At 39.1% G+C, this 23,584-nt stretch overlaps 1 protein-coding gene across 1 annotated transcript in view; it reads right to left on the reverse strand.

Moving 5' to 3' along the window:
- Positions 1-7,223, reverse strand: part of ATP13A3 (ATPase type 13A3) — a 34,375-nt gene extending 27,152 nt beyond the window's left edge. The window contains exons 1-5 of the mRNA XM_010131537.1: positions 7,173-7,223; positions 5,050-5,223; positions 4,087-4,272; positions 3,709-3,779; positions 33-113 (exon numbers count right to left, since the gene is read on the reverse strand). Of these exons, the coding sequence (XP_010129839.1) occupies positions 33-113; positions 3,709-3,779; positions 4,087-4,272; positions 5,050-5,223; positions 7,173-7,223 (563 nt within the window). The remainder of the gene's footprint in view (positions 1-32; positions 114-3,708; positions 3,780-4,086; positions 4,273-5,049; positions 5,224-7,172) is intronic.
- Positions 7,224-23,584: the final 16,361 nt, after the last annotated feature.

Below are 23,584 nucleotides of genomic sequence, written 5' to 3' on the forward strand. Positions count from 1 at the left end.
AACAATTCTCCCCTCAAACACTGTGATATTACCTGTAATCATGCATTCCCTTTGTCAGTCCTCTGCTGTGTTCATTATGAATTGATGAACAGAATGTAGATTCATCAAGACCTCTACGTAAAGGAAAAAGTCCATGGGTTATTTAAGAAACCTGATATTTAAAATGAAGTGTTCAGTAACTCAGAAGAGCTAGGTCTTTGCCAGGACATATCCTGTTTTATAAAAGAACAAAGTCTATGGATGAATGTTGTTCTAGCTATTTTTGTCACAACTGCAGATACCAATGAGATGTTAAAAGCAGTCCTCTTGCTGACACATCTTACTCTGAAGTAGACATGACTATCCTGCAATCAAAATGGAGATATACTTTAAAAAAGGAGATAAAATACTATTATAACTGGTATTCAAAGGCCTATAACAAGTGAGCAAGTTTTATAAAACATTATATGAAATCAGGATGGATTAACATTTCTTCAAAGAATCTTAATTTAAGTGGGAATAGAAGCATTTGAGAAACAATTACTAATCAATTTATCAAATAATTCCACAGTGAAGCTATTTATCAAAATTTTGTCCATGACTAGGTACAGTACAGTCTACATTTTAAGTACTTCATTATCACCGGAAGACTCATCTTCACTCACTTTTCCACATGCTGTCAAAGCAAATGCTATAATTTAGAAGATCTGCCTATAGCAGAAGCACACCTGAAACATCATGATCCTTACAGCTACGAGGTCATTTTAACTATCAGACTCAGTAATTTGGACATATCGTGCCCAGTACTCAGGCATTTTCTAGTGGACATACTTCAGGTACACAGGAAAATATCACCACCTTCCAAAAGGCTATCAGAGGTGACGTGACAAAACCAGCACTATTCACAACACAATTTTTTATATTGGATCTTATATTAAGTTATCTACTAAAAAGGATTTAAAGTTGTTCCAGTGAAGAAAAAAAACTCTGTACTGTGCATACACAGTAACAATTACGTCCATTCTCTAGACACAGGGAAAGCTTTAAACATGCTCACTACTGCAAAGGCCAAAACCACATTTCTGCCAACTTCTCTTGAAAGAACCGAAGGTGAAAATGTTAATGTGTTAATCTGGCCACAGGCTTACAAGGATTTCTTAATTTTTTTCAAGTTTAAAAGTTTTAAAATTACAATTTTTAGATTAATATACAATTCTCTGTAATTAACTGTGTCTTTCCTCTCATTCTATCCCAAATAACTCAATTTTTCTTTTCCTGTACTAAAAGGAATGTTAACATTGAGTTTCAGAAGGGTCCCTAAAACTACGTGCTTTATATGCAAACACGCACAACTATGTGTGCAATGTCCATGCAAAGAGTAAGCTTCTAGCAGGATCTATCTGCTATTTACAGTACCGCTACAGGACTGAATTCCGAGGACATTTAAAAAAATCCCTGTGTGCACACAGTTTATGACATAAAGCACTCATCAACTCAGCTGACACTAGCTAAAACAAAACAGACATACAAGGTCAAAGTTGCATCCTCTTTGGCTGGGTGGCCAAGTCCGAATCAGTTTAAGAACAATTACACTTGCATTTCCCGTGTTTAAGAGAGTGATCTTAATATTACGTTATAAAAAGAACAATGATATGAACTCAAGCTCTCATCACCAAATGAGCTGCCCAAGAAATCTTAACTGGCCTCCCTTCTGTATAGTGCTGCGCCTTTAATTATGTGATCAAACCGTTCTGTCTCTGGATACTTGCATAATTAACTGCACAGAGTGAATCTACCTTTGTGACACAGCGTTGGGCTGGGATCACGACTACACCTGTGTTTCTTCCCTCACTGCCTTTACTGCCAAGCCCTCAGCCTCATATACCATCTCTTTCCAAACACTGACTTGATTCTCTACCAAGTACTTGGGTAATGCCAATTTCTGTTTTTTACATAAACCAAACAGCAGATTAAGAAAAAGTATCTCGATGACGAATTTTTAAGACTTCTTTCAGCATACTTATCACTCGTAAGTTCAGCTGTTATTTTGCAGGTGGTGTCCAGTACTTCACTACATGATCATACCTAATTCCCTTCAGAGAGAAGTTATAGTCAACTCTCATTCTTGTATGACCTTGTGCACCAGTGACTTAGCACTCTGCCAGTATTGGGTATGACCCAGATCCAGCTGTTCCTCTTCTATTATCCCATTGCTAATTAATGGTGTCCAGGACAGCTACAGTACCTGACTAAACAACCGGTCAGATCCGGTCATTGCTAATACATTAAACCAATGAAAGCTTGGCATATCAGCAAGAATGTGATTGAATAAATGCTCACATAACTTCACAGGCATATCTGAGGTTTTTCTGGGGCTTATAAATTGGCTGAGTTATCAGAAGAACATCAAAAGGCACAGTTGAACAGCCAACAAATGCCAAGGTTTAAGTCTTGCTTTAAATGTTAAGGAACTTTTTTTTTCTAGACAAATGGAGTTGTATGATTTTTACATTAATATAGAAGCATCATTTTGAGGGGTTTTTAATCTCAACTGTGGGAAACAATTTTGCAAAAATTAAATTAGCAACACTACAGACAGAAAAACAGGACCCTGTAATGCCAAATGACAAGCGTCTCTACCTGCACCACTGGTTCATGGGAGGCTTAACATAAAAAATGCATACAAAACCCTTCATTACTTACACATGAACTGAAACAATTCCACTCTCCCAGAGGAGAAGTGACCGGTTTTGTAACTGCTTGTATTATGATCATTTCTTTAAATTGTTGTCATTGCTGTTAACTTTCCGTATGACTTGCACATACTTTTTTTGAAAACGTAATAAACATTTGCAGAGTATGTTTCTTCTTACAGAAATTTTGGCTATTTTTCTTTCCTTCAGTCACTGGTCATTAATTTTTTCTGTATGTAGTGCTTGAACTTCCCCACATCATGGTTCAACACAGTGAACATTGATTTAAGTTAAAAGGAGATTATATTTCTGATCTGAACTTCTTATTTTAACATGCAATTGTGAAGAACGGAGACGCTCGTGTTCGTTTAGCTTGTTAACGCTACGAGATGGTCTTATCAGTAGCATCAGGAAAAAGAACTTCTTCAACCCTAACGTCATGTAACAGTGCTGCTCGATAAAGGAAGACACAGCACATCATATCTGGAGAGCGCAACCAGTACTGCCCAAGAAAAGACATTTTCTATCAATGCAAGAGACCTGGTTTTGTTTCTAAAAACTAACAAAAGAGAATCAAATTCAGCTCAGCTGGACTAAAATGTAGTAGCAGACCTACGGAAAGGTGAGCAGGAAGGTATTCGGTGAACTCCCCCTTTCCTAGACACTCCTTTTGGGCCTAGCTCAGCAGCAATGCAGAAAATGTAAGTTAGTTATTCCATCAGAAGGTGTTTATAGAAGGAGAACTACTCTCTGTAGGTGCTCCCATTCTCACGTAACACTCCACGAAGAAGCCAAACGCCTGCAGCCTGTCACCCTACAGGAACCATGGTCGACTAAGGTCGATAAAACAAATAACTTCCTTCTGAAGTCACACCGAGTTAAGATTAAGATCTCCTTGCTCTCACTATAGTTCAAACAAAGACTCAATGACTTAAAACAGGTCAGAATACGATATCAATTTTTACCATGTTCTTAGGCTCACTATTGTCTTTTTAAAGAAATTCAGTTTTTAAACAACACAAAAAAGTATCCTTACCGTACAACATCGAAACTCTGAAGTGAATCATTCCAGAAATACTTAACACTGTGATGTGTGAAATAACGAATCTGCAGGGGCAACAGAGATTGATATTAAACTCACACCGCTCAGCACCTCTCTTCTGACTGACTTTATCCCGAACAGCGATAGAAAGTGAATTTAGGAAAACTTCACTGAAAAATGAATACACTTCTTTCAAAATTAATCCTTCAGGCATACCTCAATTTCCAGTACCAGGTTACTGAGGAAAAGACTTGTGCTCCCCCCAGAGAATGAGTTATCCTTTTAGGCCAAAGTAGCAGCTCACGTGCACTGTATTGTGTGTGTTTACCCTAGGTACCGCTGAGATCTCTGGACAATTAGCAAGCATAGTACTGCAGGTTTACTTACAGGCAAATATTTTTTCAAATCGTTTTTATTCTCTTCTGCAGCAGGTTCACAGAAATGAACAGCGTGGCCGTTTGAAACCTTGTGTACAATAGGGTTCAGATTCTGTAAAGGTTTGGCTCCCAAAGAAGGCATAAGGCGAACCTTTGCACAAAACCATATCTTGAATTCATCCTTAAGAAGAGGGGAAAAAATGAGTTGGTTGAAACAGCATTTAAACAGCATTTTACAGCAACAGCTGTAGCAAACTATGTCAACAACGATGACAGTTTAGCAGAGCCCACATATAACTACAGAAGACATCTCAAATATCAGCTACCTTAAGAATACATTTTCTTTCAACAATTCTAAAAGCATAGTTTTTGCACTGAACTATTTCTTTTTTTTTTTTTTTTAAAGCAACGAGTCTTGGTACTTGCATTTTGACATCTTCAGCCCTTCACAACTTGATTCAGTTGTTCTGTAGTAGAAGGAACTATGGGATCCCTATGTATTCAGCTGCACCCACCCTGTAACTTCAAATAACTGAGAACTTAACACAAGGTCATAACCAGGGACTGTACACAGCAACTGTGGAGGAATAAAACCATTTGAAATCAAACCACGCTTGGGTCCACAGTTACATTTTGACTCAACAAACGTATCTTTGGGAGGGTAAACCTGAAAACCACGTTCTCAGGTTATGAGAACAAAGTATCTGTCCTGTGATTTTTTATAACAGCAGCATTCAGGTATTTAATTCTTAAAATACAAAAACGAAGACTTTCTATTTGCTACATCCTCTGCCAACACCTGCCAGTCTTCCCACACAGGCAGCAAAGCTACATACTGTACCACAGGGCACATTTCTGCGGTACTGTAAAACAAAATCATGTCCTCATTGTGGACAAAGATTTCTGTATTTTAGCAAAACAACTGCAAACAGCGAAGCACACCCTCCTGTAGACTTACAGTTGTTCTCAGCAGAACCACTTCACAGTCTTTAAGTGTAGTCCTTTTGCACGTTGCTTTCACACGCCACTGGGGCATCCAGTAGAGGAGGAGGAGAAGAAAGCCACCCGAACAGATCACTCCTACAGTAACTAGCACCAGCTTCCAGCGACACAGATCATAGCCATAGATCTCCTGCATGGAAACAGAGACAAATAATGAACAGTGACCCTCTTAATTACTCTGGCTCAGGAAGTCAACATTAATTTTCCATAAAGTGCCATATTTAAGGTGAATCAAATTTCAAAGCCATTTTCTCCTTTTTCTTTTTTGGGGGAAGGAAAATTTTAAAAAACTTAATATATGGAATAGCAACAAAAAGGAACATTGTTTTGCTCGGTCAGAAATACAAACATCAGTAAAAGCCTGAAAAAGACAGAACATCCACATTGTTTAAAACCTTTCATTAAAACTCTCTCCACTGCTCCCTAAGGACTCAGGCTGCAACACAACCTGCCTTAACTCTCAGTGAATAGCCAGATTTTTGACCATGATGCAGTACAAGTTGGCGACACATCGCATGGTTTTGTCAGATGCTGACTTTGCCATATCAGCATTTATTAGCTAGCATCCATAGTTTTGGATTACTGCTGCTAGCTGAATTTCATACTTTCTAAACAAGCCTGTAAATACATATATCATACACTACTTTTTAGTAGAGAAACTGGTTTTTATTGTCTGCCGTTTAACAAGAAAGGCTACTGTGAAACATTAGAAAGTGCAAGCCACACTGTCAAAGGTTCTGTAACTTGCATCAGCTGGCAAAATCCTCTTCTCCCATTAAAAAAAAGAAACAAACACAAAGGATTAAGTGTGCCTTAGTCAACAGCAAGTACCAACTTAACCTGATGACAGCCAAGAACAGACAATAATTCACTGACTTACTAGATGCTGTGTTACATTCCTGAGTTTCACATTACATCATTAGATTATATTTCCTGCTGCAAAAGGGCAAAGAATTTTCTTACTTAGTCTCACCCACACTGCTCATATTGACACCAACTTCTTGCAAATTCTTTTTTTACTTTTCATTAAACAGGATTAAAAGTTGTTTAAATTCCTTTCCTAAGAAAAAGCTTTCCAAAAAACTTGTTTTGCAGCCTTCTCTGCTGACAAAGAGCAGAGACAAAACCCATTATCTGTTACCTCCAAAACACTGGAACCAGCGTTCACTTCCTATCAATAAAAACACGTGGGTGAAAGATAGTGGGAGAGGTTAATGCCTCTTTCGGGGCAAACCAAAATTATTTCCTTCAAAAAACATTTACTTTTGTGATCAGACCATAAGCACCTCCATTTCATTTTTTGTCGTAAGGTATATTTGCCTGCTCTCCATATCAGAGCTGGTCTAGGGAACAGCAGCTTCTCCTAGAAGTGTGCACAAAAACGAAACAAGGACTTCAATTCACAGGAACCTACCATCTTTTTAAAACAAAAATCCCTATATAACCCAAACAGCTTCTGCTGCCTCTACAACAGGCTAGAATTTTAAAGATAAGCTGCCACTATTTTCCTGCCAAAGGTAACTGCTGCATCTTTCAGGACAAATGGTAGGAGATATCATTGCTCCAGTAGGAAGCAAAGTTTATGGGCTACCAAATACCCATAAATCTGCTTGCCATGGTTCACGCTTAGGGAGTAGGTCTTAGGTGCATAAATACAAATATACAAAAGTATGCAGAGTACAGTTGGATTATGGAGCATTAACTTGTTTAAAACGACAAGAAAGCTCAAAGATTTGAAGGCGGGGGGGAAAGCTCAACAAATCAACCCACAATCCACTTTGCTTCCTTTTTCCTTTAAGGAAAAAAATGTTAAGTACCAAAATCTGTTATCTATTGGACTACTGACCTCAACGTAGCCAACCCAGGACCTTAGCAAAGGCTTTGACCAAAAATATTCCCTGTCCCAAGACTAGATTTCTTAATACCAAAAAAGGTTATCAAGGATAACCTTCTAAGATTGCTAAACTGATTTAAACTGAGACAGTCCATTCCTGATATATGTAAATATGCCCCATTTAGAGAAAACCATGAAAATGTGTTTCCTTCCCTGTAGAAATACAGATGAACAGAATTTATTACCATCTCATCTTCCTCTGTTTTATTGACAAATTTCTTTTCTTCTTTCTCCATGTTTATTATGATATGGAACTTCTCGACTTGAGATATGGAAGACCTTTAACAACAAAAAAATTAGAAACCGAAGAAACATTACTGATTTTATACCAAAGCATTAGGTTGCTTTGAGTTATTTTCCGTAAATGCATACACATAAAAACACACTGACAACATACTAATATAGATCTTAAATTTACACTGTTACTAGTTTCCAGTAGTAACAAACCAAGGAGCTCTAGTAAAGCTTTGAGATTGAACACTGGATGGTTACAAGTGAAACAGCAGGCTTTAAAAGAGGGAAAAGAGTTTGTATTTAACTTGTATTTAACTCGGTTACATTCTACCTGCAGTAAGCAGGTTTTGGTACATTCTAACGTAAATTAAACCTGTTTAAAAAAAGCTTAGAAGTAGGTCAAGATTACACATTTCTGTCATTCTATACATAATAGCTCCAACCAGATGCTTTCAGAAGCCAGGCTATCCTTCAAGATGAAAGGTATGACACCCCTAAGATGTGCATTCCTCATCTCAGCAGAAAAATAAGTACATGCTAAAAAAAGGTTTAATCCCCAGTTCAATATTTCCCAATTGAGATGTGCTTAATGGTCAGTCTTTTCCCTTCCTTCCAATTATTCTATCATTCAATTGGTATTGGTAATCTCTCATAGCTGCAAATCTTTAGAGATGCTTTGAGGATAGATTAGGAGCACAAGTTACATGAACAGGGAAAGGCGTGATAAGAATACGAAGCTGTCTATGAGATGGACATAGTGCACACAGATCCTTATTCCAACAGCGAAAACTGCAAGTAAAAGGGTACAACACACTATGAGGTTCATCAGAAGTCTCAACATCACATAAAAACTGGAGATCAAAGATAACAAGTCAAAGCTAATTTTTTTAAATTAAAACTGCATCTAACCTTCACTTTGGCACCCCTGTACATGTTAATTATATACAATTAATAATTAATTCACCCACACTGTACTTCCACAGGACCACCTACTGTAGTTAAAACCACTGAATAGCCAGTGCTCACCTGCCAAGACAGGGATTAACCATCATTCTCTGCACTGACCTTGTACAGCCTTTCATTTTATTTACTGCACATACGGAACTCAGAAGACAGTGCTTACTGCCACACTATATAAGCAGTCCTCAAGTATTAAGGACTCACTGTCATAGCACAGGTATTGTAGTTGTCATTTTTCAGACAGGAAACTGTTACAAAAAAAAAAGGCAAAAACAATCCACTTCATCTCAGCTGCTCAGTGAAGTCTAGGATGTCACTATCTAAAACACTTAGTATTAGGCAGCATTATGATAAAAGCACAACCATTTCCAAGTTCTTTGCTGTCATTAACCCCCCAAACATTTTCACAAACCAAATCACCAGACTTAAGTCAGATGCTCTCAAAACCATCCCCTGGATCCACACACTTAACATTCAGCAGCCAAGCCAACTCCAAAAGATCCTTCCTCCCAACTCCTGCAGTTTATCAACGCCATCACATTCTCATGTGATTTCTGCAAGCTACCACCTCCTTTCCAATGACACCAAGAAATGAAGTGGGAACCCAACAGAAAGTATTTCTTTTGCTGCCCAGATCTGGGTCTCCTCAGAAATCTATTCCCACTGCTGAATAAGGTCCTAGTCGAAGAAACACACACTCGAAGCAAAGAACTGCATCACAACACAAGGCTCAGTCACAGGTGCAAAACAACTCAGCGCTTGATAAATTGAGTGCTTGATAAATTGAGTGCTTGATACCGTTTGTATATTGTTCTGTACAGAAGGAAGCTGATTTAGTAACAACTGTCTCCTTTGATAGAGACACCAGCTCACATGCTCCTTGCTTTGTTAGGCTGAAAATTTTCTATTACTAGATTCTATTACTGAAAATATTCTATTACTATTTTCTATCCAACACTGAACTGTGAACACCTTTCTTACTGCAGATTAATTTGGAAGTGAAGGCAAAAGAAGTGCATCACTGATACTTCCTTACCTGTAACACAAGTCATGCAAATTCTAAAATACATTTTTGTTTAAATTGTCACTTTTCTTCAATAAACAACTTTTCATCCTGGCAAAGACAGATCGATGAAACAGTGAGAGCTCCTGAGAACAATCTTTGAATTATTAAAAAACAACTTTACGCACACTGTACAAATTACATCTTCAGTCAAGAAGTCATACAGCCAGAAAAAGTTGTGTGCATTTACAGAATTATATTTCTAACAGAGTACACACCTCCATGAGAGAATTATTAGATTTATCATACTTGAACTAGTCTGGTCTCAAACAAACATGCATTTCCCTGCTACAGTGTACTGCAGTATCAAAACGGGTGCCTCCAGGCAAAACTCCAACCTTAAACATACCTAGCAACAAACGCACTCGATACAGGAAAGCACCCTCCAAAGAGATTTCCATATGGCAAAAACATTAGAACAGGCTCCTTATGGGACGCCACGGCAGCGTGAGAGAGAAGTGCAATTGCTTTAATTTAGGGCTGTTCCACAGCTAGGAAGGAGCGTCACGTTGTGGGTCTGAAGAAGCACGAAGGGAAATCTCAGCACTGAGAGCACCAGCAGTAATTCCTGTGATTCAATGAGTTCTCTGAACAGCTGGGTAGAATCACAAGGGGAATACATGAGGAGAATTAAGAGTCTATTTTTGACTCACATCATTAGCTCCATCTGCATTATTTTATACAGACTCATTTACTGAACAACCTTCAGCTAACACACATTCTCAATATTTTTACATACTGCCTGTAATTTTCCACATTAAATTCAAATCTCTAAACTTAGAAAACATTAGAGTTCTTTGCTTACTTGATAGGTCATGAAAATCATTACTATTCAGCAACGAAGACCAGCACTCTTTCTCCAATCTTATGTCTTTTGGCACATCATCAGCCCAAACTCATAATCAAGAGTTCAAGCACATAACTAACTGCTTTGGGTTTGTTTCACCCTGCCCTGCTCAAAACTGGGGATGAACACCACCACCATGGGCTCCACAGGGCTGCCCTCTTTGAAGGTGACTTCAGTCTGCTGGGTCAGACTGAAGAAAGAAGTAGCAATATCTCACCAATTCAGAAGAGACATTAGCAATCTGCATTTGATCTTTACTTCTTTCTATAATATGGTGGGAAATTAAACACTTCAATACTTCAAATATTTAACTAAATATTTAAACATAAGCCTCAAACTTTTCAGACCACAAGGAAGCATGACATTTTACTGGAAGTCAAACTGAAGTGAGGTTGAAATCACTCACAAGAAGCAACAAGGGCTCAGGAATATTCAAATAAAGCGTCTCTGATGCAAGGACTGCCACTCAGCCTCTCTCCAGCACAAGTTCCCTAGTGTGAAGAGCAAGAAGTCCTTTGCCTCTTAAACTAACTGAAAATAGCAACCAAAAAGCACTATTTATTCCTTTTTAAAGCAAGGGGCCAAAACCAAGGGAAATGGAGTAAGTTACTGCTGCTCCACTTACATAATTTATACTCATTGAGCTACTATTGTATAGCTAAGTGTATTCTAGAGGGAGAAAAGCAGGAAGTATCAAAAAAGGTCTGTAAAAGAAATGCAGTTTGCCACTGAGACTAAGAGAATGAAGTTCCTTGCACCACTTTAGAACACAAGTATAAATTTAATAAACGGTATAGCCATCAGCTGAACAGTGTCTGAACTGGAAGCACTTTTACATTTGAAACACAAGCTTAAACAGTAAATCTGCAACTTTGTAAAAAAAAAAAAATGTATATCAAAATTAAGTTAACCTACATTTGCTATTTGCCTCTGTCCTAACGAGTACGTAGCTATGAGTAGCTGTCAGAACCTGACATTTCAGATGTAAAGGGATATTATTTTGGAGATAAAGTAGATCACGAATTGGATCACTGGAGAACTTGCAGCAGTATACAGACCTTAAAACTACACACATCCCCCAAAGTGAAGAAAACGTTGCACCTTTTCTGAATTACTACACCAACATCTATTTGTTCATCTCTCCCGACTTAATAACCAGAATACCAAGCAGTTCTACCAAAATATTTACAGGCAATAAACATCTGCAGGAACAGTATAAGAGGTGCAAGCAAACTCATGGCATATTTGTTAAGGAAAGCGTTGTTCAAGAACTACAGCAAGTCTCAATCAGTTTGCCTGAGGAGTTCTGCCAGCCACACCTGTAAAGGACAACTAGCTTATCAGAATTCAGTTTTCTAATAGTTGGCACAAACTACTTCAGTGTAATTTTCACCCTTCAAGTTTGATTTGAGGGGTGGGAAGCAGACACCCTCCCTCTGTTCGCCTTAACATGCATCCCAGGTCCATAATCCGTGAGAACTAATTCTGCTTTAGCATGTACACAATGCTGCCATCGGAAGTTTCATAATTTCAAGAGAAAAATTCCAAGGACTGGAAAGACTACAGGTACAAAAGAAGAAACTCTGGAGATTTCCTGGGTAATTTAAATACCAATTTTCTCAGATAAAGATACAATTTTGACAGCTCAAGTCTTTAGTAAAATCCAGGTATGGATATGCATTAAAAAATTGAGCTGCTACAGACACTTATGCTCTGTATTCATTCATCTGCTTATAATACGCACATAAATAATCCCACAAACTTTTATCTTAAACATTCCCGATTTTATTCTTTTCAGATATTCATAAAAATCCTGAGATAACTACAGGAGTTCCTCTTACCAACAAGCAGTCCAGCAGCTGTCCTCTGCACTTGCTTTTGTTATCACGAGGTAGAGAGGCAGTTCTTAATAACTGAGACCCTATCTACAAGGGAAGTCCTGACAAATGAACTATTTTGTCTAAAATCTAAAAAAAGTCTCCAAGGGCTTTTCAAACTGTTATCAAAAGATTAACATATCAAAGAAAATTTGGCACTGCTTGGAATGCCTTTTTTTTTTTCTCTCTTCCCTCTAGTGTGGCCAAACAATTGCAGGACTGTGGCCGGGCTGGCCGGAGGCTGCACTTCCAGGCATCAGCCGCCCGGTCCAGCTTCTGCTATTCAAACCCCAAAAGCCTCCCCGGGAGCCTGCAGACAGTTCCAGGTCTATGCACGAGTCCTGATGCTATCTGCCCAGCTAAAGGCACACACGCTTCTGACCAAACCCTTCCTCGTATTTACAGCTGCGGTGAGGGAAGACAACAACATTCATTTTGAGGAGCTAATCGATGGTAAAGGTGCCAGTTAAGAAATAGGCACATTTTTTACTCTCAGCACTTTATGGTTTATCCCAGAGCATAACGAAGCAATCACATGCACCAAATCAGTCTGCCTCTGAGACAAAGTGCTACAAAGCTGAAACAGGTCACTTGGTCACTACTCAAAGTTGGTGGAAATCAGTTACTTTTCTGTACCACGCAAGGATCAACCAGCACTGCTTTGGTAAGAACACAAAGGGCAAATGGAAAGAGCTAGCAAGGCAGACGGGAAAAGCAAGAGATACGCATGAAAGAGGCCGACTTTTAAACCCACCTATGTGCAAAGATTAATACAAGTCAGTCTTCTTGGCTCCCTAAGTAATTACTGTCATTAAATAAACCAAGCACCATAAACTTCTACAGGAAGAGAATTAAGACAAAAAAGACTCACCTGTCCAGACAGAAATCAAACACGAACCATACCCCTGAAATCTGATCTAGTGCCTTAGTAAGTGACCCACCTGCCTCTCCTGGGTCCAAAAGGATCTACTATGGTATCTTTAAGGGCTACTGAAAGACTAAAAATAATTTTCTGGAACTTATTGACAACAAATATACTCTCCATTAAGAAACACTTCACAGCTCAGGAGTTGAAAATGAAGTTTCTAAATAGCTTGCTGTCACTGCAAGTCTTTCAGATTTCTGAATTTAAAAATACCTTAAAGTGCGTTCTTAGCTGTAGATAGTTCCTACTGCATAGCAGACAGACATCTTATTCAACTGTACCCTGACTAGCTGTCAAAGCAGAGGAAAACCCTTTCTGAAAATACAAGCCAAACATTATTTCAGTCACTCAGAAATTAAATGTTTGTTCACTTTAGAGCCACACTTCCAATCTTTATCACAAGAAGGAATCAACCTAGGAAGGTAATGGAATATGAAGACAATGTTCACCACCAAGACTTTTGTGCGTTCCAGGAACATGCCATTGCCACACACTGAAAGCAGTTACCAAATCAAGTCCATTTTTTCCACATGTTATGGTGAAGGTTTTCAGTGTTCACACAATGGACCTATAGGTGGTAAGCAACTGCTTCACATTTACAGAACGCCAACGAACACCCAGTCTCTGCCATACAGGCAGTTACGAAATTAAAAATTGAAGAAGTACTCAAACGAGAAGGGCAACAACAGGCCAGGAAGAGGTATGAATGTATCTGCTGAGAATACATTTAAGTTTCAAAATACCTTCAGTTCCTTCAGAAATATGAAAATGCAACTTGGGCTAGAGCTGACCATCAGCAGAAGAGCACAGCAGTAAATTTTACAGAGCGATTGCCAAAGGAGAAATGTATTCTTCTGTCCCTCCATAGAAGCCAGCCTCCCACATAACTCTACAAGGGCTGTGTATCAGGTCCTGTGCAGGAACACTTGACACATCCAAGGAAATGGTGCTTTAGAAGGCAGTTCTACACTTGTACCTCAGGCCAAATGCCAAGTTGCTTTGAATATTAAGTGTATTTCAAGATTTGAAATGTTAGAATATGCCCACATTCATATAAAACAAAGTACCTCTTACCCAGCTACTAGCAGTAAGAAACAGTGAAAACATTTCTTCAAAATTACTCCAGAAATATCAGGAACTCTTTTCCCCCAGACGTCAGAAACATCTCTCGGCAGGAAAAAAAACAAAAAAACACCACCAACAACAAAAATCTGATCCTGACACACAAGATCTCCTCTGCCGTTCTGCTCATGAGACCTCCTGGTCTACACAACACTACACTTGACAGCAGTCACCATTCAAAGCTGCAGTCAGTACCTCACTTTCAATGCATGAGTAGTATTTTATCTGATGTCAGAACTGCTGGCAGCCAAGGAAAGAAGTTCTAGGTACAGCTTAACAGACCACACTCTAGAAAGAGCACACTTTCAAATGGAGCTATAAAAATAGAAGGAAAAGTCTTATCAGCTATTACTTCTTGAGTTTCTAGCTCCTGCCTATGCCAACTGCCAATGAGTTCCACACACAATACCTGAAAGGCTGAATCTAAAACACTGACTTCATTCAAAATGTGCTGTACCAATAAATAAATGGACATGGAGACAAGGATAAGAAGGTATTTAAAAAAACCCACATTTTTTTAGGAGTATTCTTCTCAAACCATATCACATAACATGCTGCACACTTTAAAAACCAAACAGTAAAAAAAAAAGCAAACATGAACAGAAGAATTCATGCTTTCAAGAGCTGAAACCAAACCTTCTGCCCATAGTGTCACGGACCGTTACTTTCCAGTCCTCCTTTACACAAGAGGTCCCATTTCAGCATCTGTGAAAATAAGATACTATTTCCTAAAATTTCTCCACTGGCTGCTTTTGGAAAGACTGGCAGCACCTGCAACCACTAAACCTTAGAAAAAGGCTACTTTTAAACAGACTTCCAATTACAAGCGTTGGAGCTGATTTTAAAGGCTATAAGGATGCCCTGCGGAAGTCCACATGATGACATCTTGTCTCCAGTCTGGTATCAGAATTCATCTATCCCTCACTCGTTAGTCTGGCTATATCCTCAAAGGAAACATCTTCCTAAGTTCCTTTTTATGGATTCTTAGTCTTCAAGGAACTCTTCACCACAGGTGTGCCTGTACTAGGCATTTCTGCACCTCTAATGAGCACCATTGTTGCCCCATCAACAGTGACAGCTTCCACTTAATATCCAGGACCACAGCCATGATTTGGGGCAGATGGAATTATGCTACACCCTGGACTCGAAGGGATCCATACATCCCAGCTGCAGCACAACACTAGAGCTTTGCCGTATCACCCAGCAAGCCTGATACTATGCGAGAGAGCCGATCCCTGAAACACAAAAGCCACGTCACTCAGGAAAAGTTTCAAAACTGAAACAGACCACTTTGTACCTGATACACAACTTAGCCAAAAGTCTGGGGATATCACATTTTTGAGACCATAAAAAACAAAGGTTATCACATTTTACTTCAATACACACTATGATGAGCTTGCACATGTAATCTAAAGTTTCCAGTATTATTTTAACAAATCAAGTTTGTAGTCCACATTACAAACTCAAAAGATACTCTCCTTGAGAGGCACCTTCATCTGAGAAATGCACCTTACAGGAATGGAAACGGATGCAATTTACAGTTCACCCATACCTTGCAGCTGAACCCTTAAATACGAAGTTATCCATATAACGTACAATAAAAGTTTGGGTAAGACATACAAGCTAAAAGAACCATGAAAGATCAAAAATGCTCCAGCTATATCTTGAAAGGGGTTAGGGTTATAATTTGTACTACAAACAAAGCTTAACACTTTAGTCAACTAACCAAGCTCTAACAATAAGGATGACATAATAGTTTAATGAATACATGGAAATTTTACAAGTACACGAGCTAAATTTTAACAAAGCCCTCCACTCAATACCTATTTTATCACTTCCCATCTTGGGCTTTCTGTTATAATGCAAGCTTTTGTTTCTGTGTTTAGGCTTAAGGAAGACCATTGTATCCAACAATTACCAAACCAAAATTGTATTTACATTTGTAGAGTGTATTCTTTGTAAAAGTATACTTCTTGCGTGCTGTAATAGCAATTGCGATGTTTATAGTAGAATACATGCTACATTGAGGAAAGATAATTCCACATCTAACAAACTCAGAATCGCAATTCATCATGATAAAGTACTACAGCCAATACTATGCTTGACGCTTACTCTTTAACTGGTCTTCAGATTATTTTCAGACTATTTAAGAATCTACACATGCACAAGTTGAAGACATGTTAGAGGAGAATTTCAGAAAGTAGTCAGTCCTATCAAGGACAACTAGTGAAGCACCTCACCACCTAACCTTCCTGACATCTCGTTTATCTTACTTCAAGCAGCAGCTATTTACATTAATGAAAAATTTCAACTGATAGATCAAGTACCGAAAAAACCCACAAAATTGCCCAAAGCTTGTTCCCACTCTCAGACACACAGAAATAGTCTTTCCCCATTCCCTTTTTGGAGTTCTGGACCTCCTACCTGGCTGCCATGAGGGAAAGAAGCCCTATCCCACAGTCAGGGAATCCAATAAAGCATACATTTATTTTAGATGCTTATTGTTTCTTTCCTCTCTTGGAAGACATTTGGGTTAGAATTCACAGAGCTCTACAATAGAGACAATGGAATGTTTTATTTTTTCTTGGAAGAGAAAGTTAAAACTGTTTCAAATACCTTGGGTAAGGCATGGCGCCATTACACCCAGCAGGAGTTTTCACCAGCTGAGCACTGAAGCTGTTTCCAAAAAGACGTTCCTTTCTTGCATGGGGCATGAACTTTACTCAGTCCCTCTATTTGATTAAAAAACCCAAGACTATTATGGTTAGATAATGGAGATGGCAAAGATGCCCCATCCCAGTACCAAGACAACCACAAGTTTTCTAGCAGAGAACTGGGAGTCTGAAGACCCAGATCCAGCAACAATGGGTCCTTTCAAGGAAGCATTTCCCCTCAGGGGCTGTGCCAAGAACCCAACCTTTCCTGTGTGGCTGCTGCCTTATTGTGTGATGTAGAGTATCTGCTTCCTGGGATATATTTGCTTTTACAGTATGGATGCTCAGTAAAAGGAGGCAATGACTTTTTTTCCTCTTCCTCTAAATTCTTGGAAAATATTTTTGAGGTTAACATAAGAACATTTGAATCAAATTTCTGTTTGCCTACATGGAGATCATCAAGCACCACCAGACTAATCATAAAAGATGAACTTTCCTCTAAAGTTTAGACATTTAACATTTGTTTCCTCAAAAGCACACAGAGCTGGTATAGAGCTATGACTACAGCATAGTTCGAGACCCATACTCATCATCATAAACAAGCAACTTATAATCTGAAGTTGTGAGGTAAAACTTAAGATTCTTGAAGTTCAGCTATGTGACTGCTAAACGCACACATTAGTATCTTCCAGATTAACAGAAGTAGCACCAAATTGTACTCACCCCTAAAAATTTACTTTGTAAGAAGATCTACAAATACAAACAGGTTAAACTTCAGCACTTAAACTTTGGTTTTCTAATGTTTACAACTTTTTTAAACAGTCACAATAAACTGATACAAAGGCTTAAGTACGTGGCACATCTATTTCAAGGAGGAGCTCTTCTTGTGTGCAAACAACCTACCAATCAATAGAAATACTACACATGACAGAAATTGCTAAAACTCTAAATATCATTTAACACCACAAAAATTAAAGCTAAAAGGCTGTATCAAAGAATTTAACACAATTTAAGATGTCAGGCGGGACAATTAATTTGCCTTGATCAAATTCTAATAACTGCAGTAAGTAACAGAAAAATCTGCACACAGGTTTCATTCCAAGATCAGACTGCTGTGGAAGACCATTTTCTTATGCACAGGAATTTATACGACCTGACAGCTTAGATCCTGAAAATGATTAATTTACTCTCAGCACTACCATAGGAGGTAAGATGGGAAAACTAAGGGGGTAAAGTTCCACCCTCTATGTCCATGAACAGAAGTTTGACAAAAAGACGACAAGACATGCAGGACTAACACTTAACATCTCCATGTCTGTAATGCAAACTTTGTCCCACATCCACCAGCTGTGTCCCAGGCATTCAGAATGGTCCTACAAACCCAGAGGAGCTTTATCAGTTTAGTGAACAGTCATCCCTCAGAGAAGGACTTCTACAATCTGTGGAATTAAAGGAACTCACAGCAGCCTACTACAACATGTTTCATCATTGCCTTAAATAGCTCAGTCCAAATGGTACTTTGCAGTGCTTGTGTATCTCTTGGGAATTATTTCCACAGCACTGGCAGTGGGAGACATCTTCTGTATAACAGAAACGGACTCTGCAAAATTCTGTCACACAATCTCCCTTCGACTGCTGCAGCCTTCTCAGCACTGATGCCAGGCAATAAAGGTCTTCAGGCTTGCTTCTCCCAGTAAGCAACAGCTTTTAGTTATCACTCCATTTGTAGCTAAATTTTATCCTGCACACTTACCTAAGAGGAGAAATTCTCCTTTAACATATCACATCTAGAACAATTAGATCCACATTTGAGCTACCTTTTTCAGAATTTTTCTTTCTTTCCTAGCCTATAAACATTTTTATAACAGTAGTAAGAATGTAATTGTCTCTGTTTTCTCTGCTGTAAGGAGGAAAGTTAGTTTTCTGAAAACCAAGAAACAAAACGTTGTAAGCACTTTAAAGGTATCAAGCATTGACCTCACTAACTGAAATATTACCATTGTCTAGCCAAATAGTCAGAAGCAACCTCTTCTTAGATACCTCCAGGTCAGATGCTCTACTTCAGATTTCCCCCACCAGCCTTGTTTTTTCATAAATATCAGGTAAAAACAGAGGCCAGCTTCTAAAGTACCGTTCGGGACTGCCACAATCCTCCATATGCATTATGTGCAAACACAGTTTTTACTCTACACCCTTCGAATGAAAGTAGCCGAAGCACAGAAAGCCTGGCTGAAGGCTAACAGAGCTGCAACACCACAGTCTCTGAAAGGTCTGATCACACGTGCTTAGCCCAGCACCCTGAAGAGCAGCAGTCGAGGAGTCGTCACAGGCCGTTAGTCCTATAACGATACTTCTCAGTAGACTTTCTCCAATGCCAGTGACTTGCAGTTCAAGAGCTCCATCAGCCAAATACCATGTCATCTTATTTAATACTAAGTGCATATTTCTTATTGTTTTGGGGCACATCTTAATCTTGCCAACATCCTGCAAAGAACTCATGTGGAGTTCATGGGGAAGGATTATTATTTTTTCCTTGTTTGATCCTCCATCTACTAGTTTCAGCTGAAGTCTCCTATTTCTTGTATTTGAAGGAACAGTGAAGTCATGCCTTATCTACTCCCTCCCTGCCACCTATGATTCTTTCATAAACTGTTTCATCCCACACTCTTTGGTCCTCTCCTCTCCATGCGGAAATGACTACCAGCTTCCCTTTCAGAGGTCATTCCATACTTCTGATCATCCTTGTCAGCATCTTTCACAGTCCTGCTTTGCATCTTTCTTAAAATGTCTCATCCCCCACGAGAATTTGCACGTGGCAAATGCCACATTAATGCCCCAAATCAGAAAAGAGTACACTACACAAATAGCTAACTAAGAATAGTTAAAAACCGTTTTTCAAGAGCAGAAGTGTCTGTTTTCTCTCATATATACTCAGACGTTAGAGGAGGAGAAGTCACACATTCCTAGAAGTGCTTGCTGGCTACTTTAAGTGCTGATGTTAAAAAAAAATGTTAATAGAAATACTAAATACCATTAAGTATTTAACAAAAAGATACATTCCACATGGACATGGTTCTGGGCAATTGGCTCTAGCTGGCCCTGCTTGAGCAGAGGTGCTGGTCAAGACAATCTCAAGAGGTCCCTGCCAACCTCAACCATCCTGCGAGATTGTGATTCCACTTATCATGCCCAGTACATTTTCATAAAAGAACATTCAAACAACAGTGGATCACAAGATGAGAGATTTAAAACAAACATTTTAATGACTTTTCATAAGCCATCGAGGAATTAAGCTGGAATTAAGTACTAAATTCCTCATCAAGTCCCAGATCCCTGAAATATCTCTAGAACATGTGAAGTTCCCATCAGGACTACCCCCAAATGTCATTTCTGATGAGCACAATTCTCCCCAGATTTCTGTGTTTACAGAATGAAGCTAATGCTTCTATTTCAGATGGTGCCACAGCATCCAAATCCCCACCCCGGTCTTACACTTCAAACCCCACAATAAAGGGATCAAGGGCAGAGCAGAGAATATAACCAAAAACACTTCAAAAAGAAAGCAAGCAATGTTTTTTTAGCCTGGCTTTCTACGCAAAGGAAAGGGGGTGAACATTCACAGCTTACATAAAACCAACCAAAGGGCAGCTCTGTCAAAGTTGACATCTCACCCTGAAGCTTCAACTGGATCATAAGACATAAGCATTAACTGAACCCCTTGCAGAGTCCTCAAATCTGTAAGCTGCTTACAGAAACTACAAGCCTTTACCCAAGATACCTGGCAAACCACCGCGATTAATACAGTTGGAAATACACACGTCCACCTTTCTGACAGACATTAAGTACCATCTTACACACCAACCACCACTCAGTTTTTAAAAATGCCTTCGTTTATCAATGTAGAACAAAAGGACTTAGGAAAGACCCATTTTAAACACTACCACAACTCACTGTATGAATACACCCTTTGGTTTCTCCTTGGCCACAGCACTCAGGAAAGGAATTTCACAAGCATCTACTTTATCCGAATGGAAGAAAAACAATCAAAAAGGTTTTAAAAAAGACTGAAGCTCTGAACATTATCTTATTTCTACGGAACATTAAGAAGTGAATCAGCCACAATATACTGTATTTTTACTATCTTTCGAGCTGAAGTTACAGGTATCAAGCCCATTTTCATAGTTGTATTTAATAGATACACTACCACGCTTTCAAAATTAAGAAATACTAACTTAGCTAAAATAGAAATTAGCATCCTAAAACGAGGATGTTCCCTGACAGAGGAAAACACAGATATAAAACACACACTTCAGGAATCCAGCAAAGATAAAACAGCAGGATACAGTGAAACACTGAGCAGATGATTCACCACAAAATACTGCCCCATGACCTTAGCAAACTCAGCTGCCTAGGTATAGCTCAACGTCCACAATATCAAAAACTGCAACATGCAAGGGCAATGAGCTTTACAAAAGGTTAACTACTTCAATTCAGCAATAAATCAAGAGAAAGCATTTTCTCAGGGTGCACACCAAAATATACTAAACCTGATACAGCTTTTGTTGACAGTAGCTAATCAACCAACACAATTAACAGTCTGATTACAGTCTGTGTAAGTTCTCCTACCACATCCATCAATGTTATACATAACAAATGTTACCTGACTTCAGCTGGACAGACAATTATGGCATTTAATACACTGTTGCTTCCCAGACATCTGCACCATGGGAGGGTAACAGCAAGCAGAAAAAACTGAGGCACTCTACGTTTGTTCAACATCGCAAAATGTGGACTACACGAATTCAAAATACTTTGCACTGAAACCTGAGCAAAACACTCCTATGATCCATTCCACCAATGGAATTACGTGGACCAGCAATCTCCAGCAAAGAGGCAGCAGCAATTTAACACAGCAGATAATCACTACTGAAACAAGCACAGGCTCAGAACTGGTGTTACAAATGCTACTAGCAAACCAGTACCAGCTTGAGGTACAAAATCCCTTTCTAACATATGCTCAGAATGCAATTACACCAACAATCTCACTACTGAAGCCACCTCTCTGGGGAAGGGATATTGCTGGACAAAGGAAAGAGAGCCATGGGGAAGAGCGCTATGAGGATACCTACCTCTGCACGCTATAGAACAAGGTCTCTGTCAAGCCAACAAGACGCTGAGTTATTTGTCATTGTGCTCTTGCCCTACCATTTGTACTGTGAAACGTGTCCTTACATTTTTACCTGTTTATTACTATAGTAAAACTATTTCTGCTGGAAAAGACATAGGCAAAAGAAAATGCAATTTATATTACAACCAAAAAATAGAACTTGTAGATGAACTAACAAAACTTAAGAAGTCAGGAGCCCACGTACGCTTTCAACATGTAGAGACAGCACAACAGTGGTTTTCCAAGTGCTTCTGTTCACTCGGACAGATTACATCTGCCTCTGCTCCAGACACATGCCCTTCTCCGCGGTTTGATCTCACCCAAGCACTAGGTAACTGTCACAGCAGTACAACCGTACAGAACAACAAACAGGCAGAAGCTGTGTTTCATCCATACACCGTTGGCATTTAAAGTCTGGCTGTCCAAATCAGACACAAAAACATTACTCCTTTCACAATGCAGGTCTTTGATGGTGCCAATATTAAAGCTCAGTAGATTGCCTCTAGCAATAAAGCAATGCAGGAAAATAATGTCGAGACCCTCTCTTGAAACACTAAACTTTTTTGTGGTCCTTGCCAAATGGACCAGCTGAAGACAGGGTTAATCCAAAGAATGCACTCTGCAAGACTGCACATTTGACAGCCCTTTTATGTTCCTGTTTGAATTACCAGTTGGTCTGAACTTTTTGCTGGCTTGTCAGATGTGGAGCACTGCTATAGTGACAGAAGCACCACTTTTAGACAGCAGCACCCTAAGCCAAAGACTGCTCAAGCCAATGGAACAACTGGGCTTTGGATCAAGCCTTCACAACTTAGTGACGATGGCAGGTGTGTTAAGATTCCTCCACTCCTCTAAGAAAAAAAACAGTTCCCCAATTTGAGAAGCAAAGGGAAGAAAAACTATCCTTCTGCTCAGAGAAAAAAAATCCTCTAGCAATTCAACAGTAATAGGACTTCAAGAAATTCATCTGTAACCAAAAGTTATAGAGGTCAATAAATACTCTTACAGGGTGAAGGTAAAGTCAGGCAGGTAATGCAACGTAACTGTCAACGCACCAAACAACCTCCACATTGGAGGAGGCCAATCCTTATCCACATCTTTGAACTTTCAGCTCCTGCTATCTACCACTGCATTGAACGTATCATCCCAAAGATAAGCTCTTGCTATTGTTGATGTCAAACACTGTGCCAGATCTAAAGACCAGAGTTCACAAGGGTAACTGTACTTCACTGATTTGGAGATGTGGTACGACAGCAAAACGCACAAGATTAATATTAATGTTTCCACACATTCCAGTTATCTTGCAAACCAATCACTGAATAGAAGGAACAGTTGGATCCTTTGTTTTGTCACGCAGTCTACTGCGGACAATCAGAAGAGAGCTTGAAAATGATGATATATAAAATAGCATGGCTGTATTTACAGTTGGACTTTGCACTTTGAAATCTGTCTGTCCTCACTCAGGCTTCCTGTACTGGTGAATATGCCAAAGTATGTGTCCTTCAAAAAGATCTTCAAAGCCAAAGGTGGAATTTCTAAGTGTGGATCAGAACATTAGGATTACCACCTGAGTCTAAAGCAGTAATCTGAAACTACTGGACTACTACAATGATTGAAGATTCCTCAGTGCTCTTCTACACTGAAGTTACATACACACATTGTCACCCTGTAGCACTTCCACCAGGGATGTTTAGAACATCCTGAGACAGCCCAGGAAAACTTGCTCCACTTTCAAGAGGCAGCATCCC

Source organism: Buceros rhinoceros, unplaced genomic scaffold (assembly GCF_000710305.1).
Source record: "Buceros rhinoceros silvestris isolate BGI_N320 unplaced genomic scaffold, ASM71030v1 scaffold12042, whole genome shotgun sequence".
In the NCBI taxonomy this organism is placed as follows: domain Eukaryota; kingdom Metazoa; phylum Chordata; class Aves; order Bucerotiformes; family Bucerotidae; genus Buceros; species Buceros rhinoceros.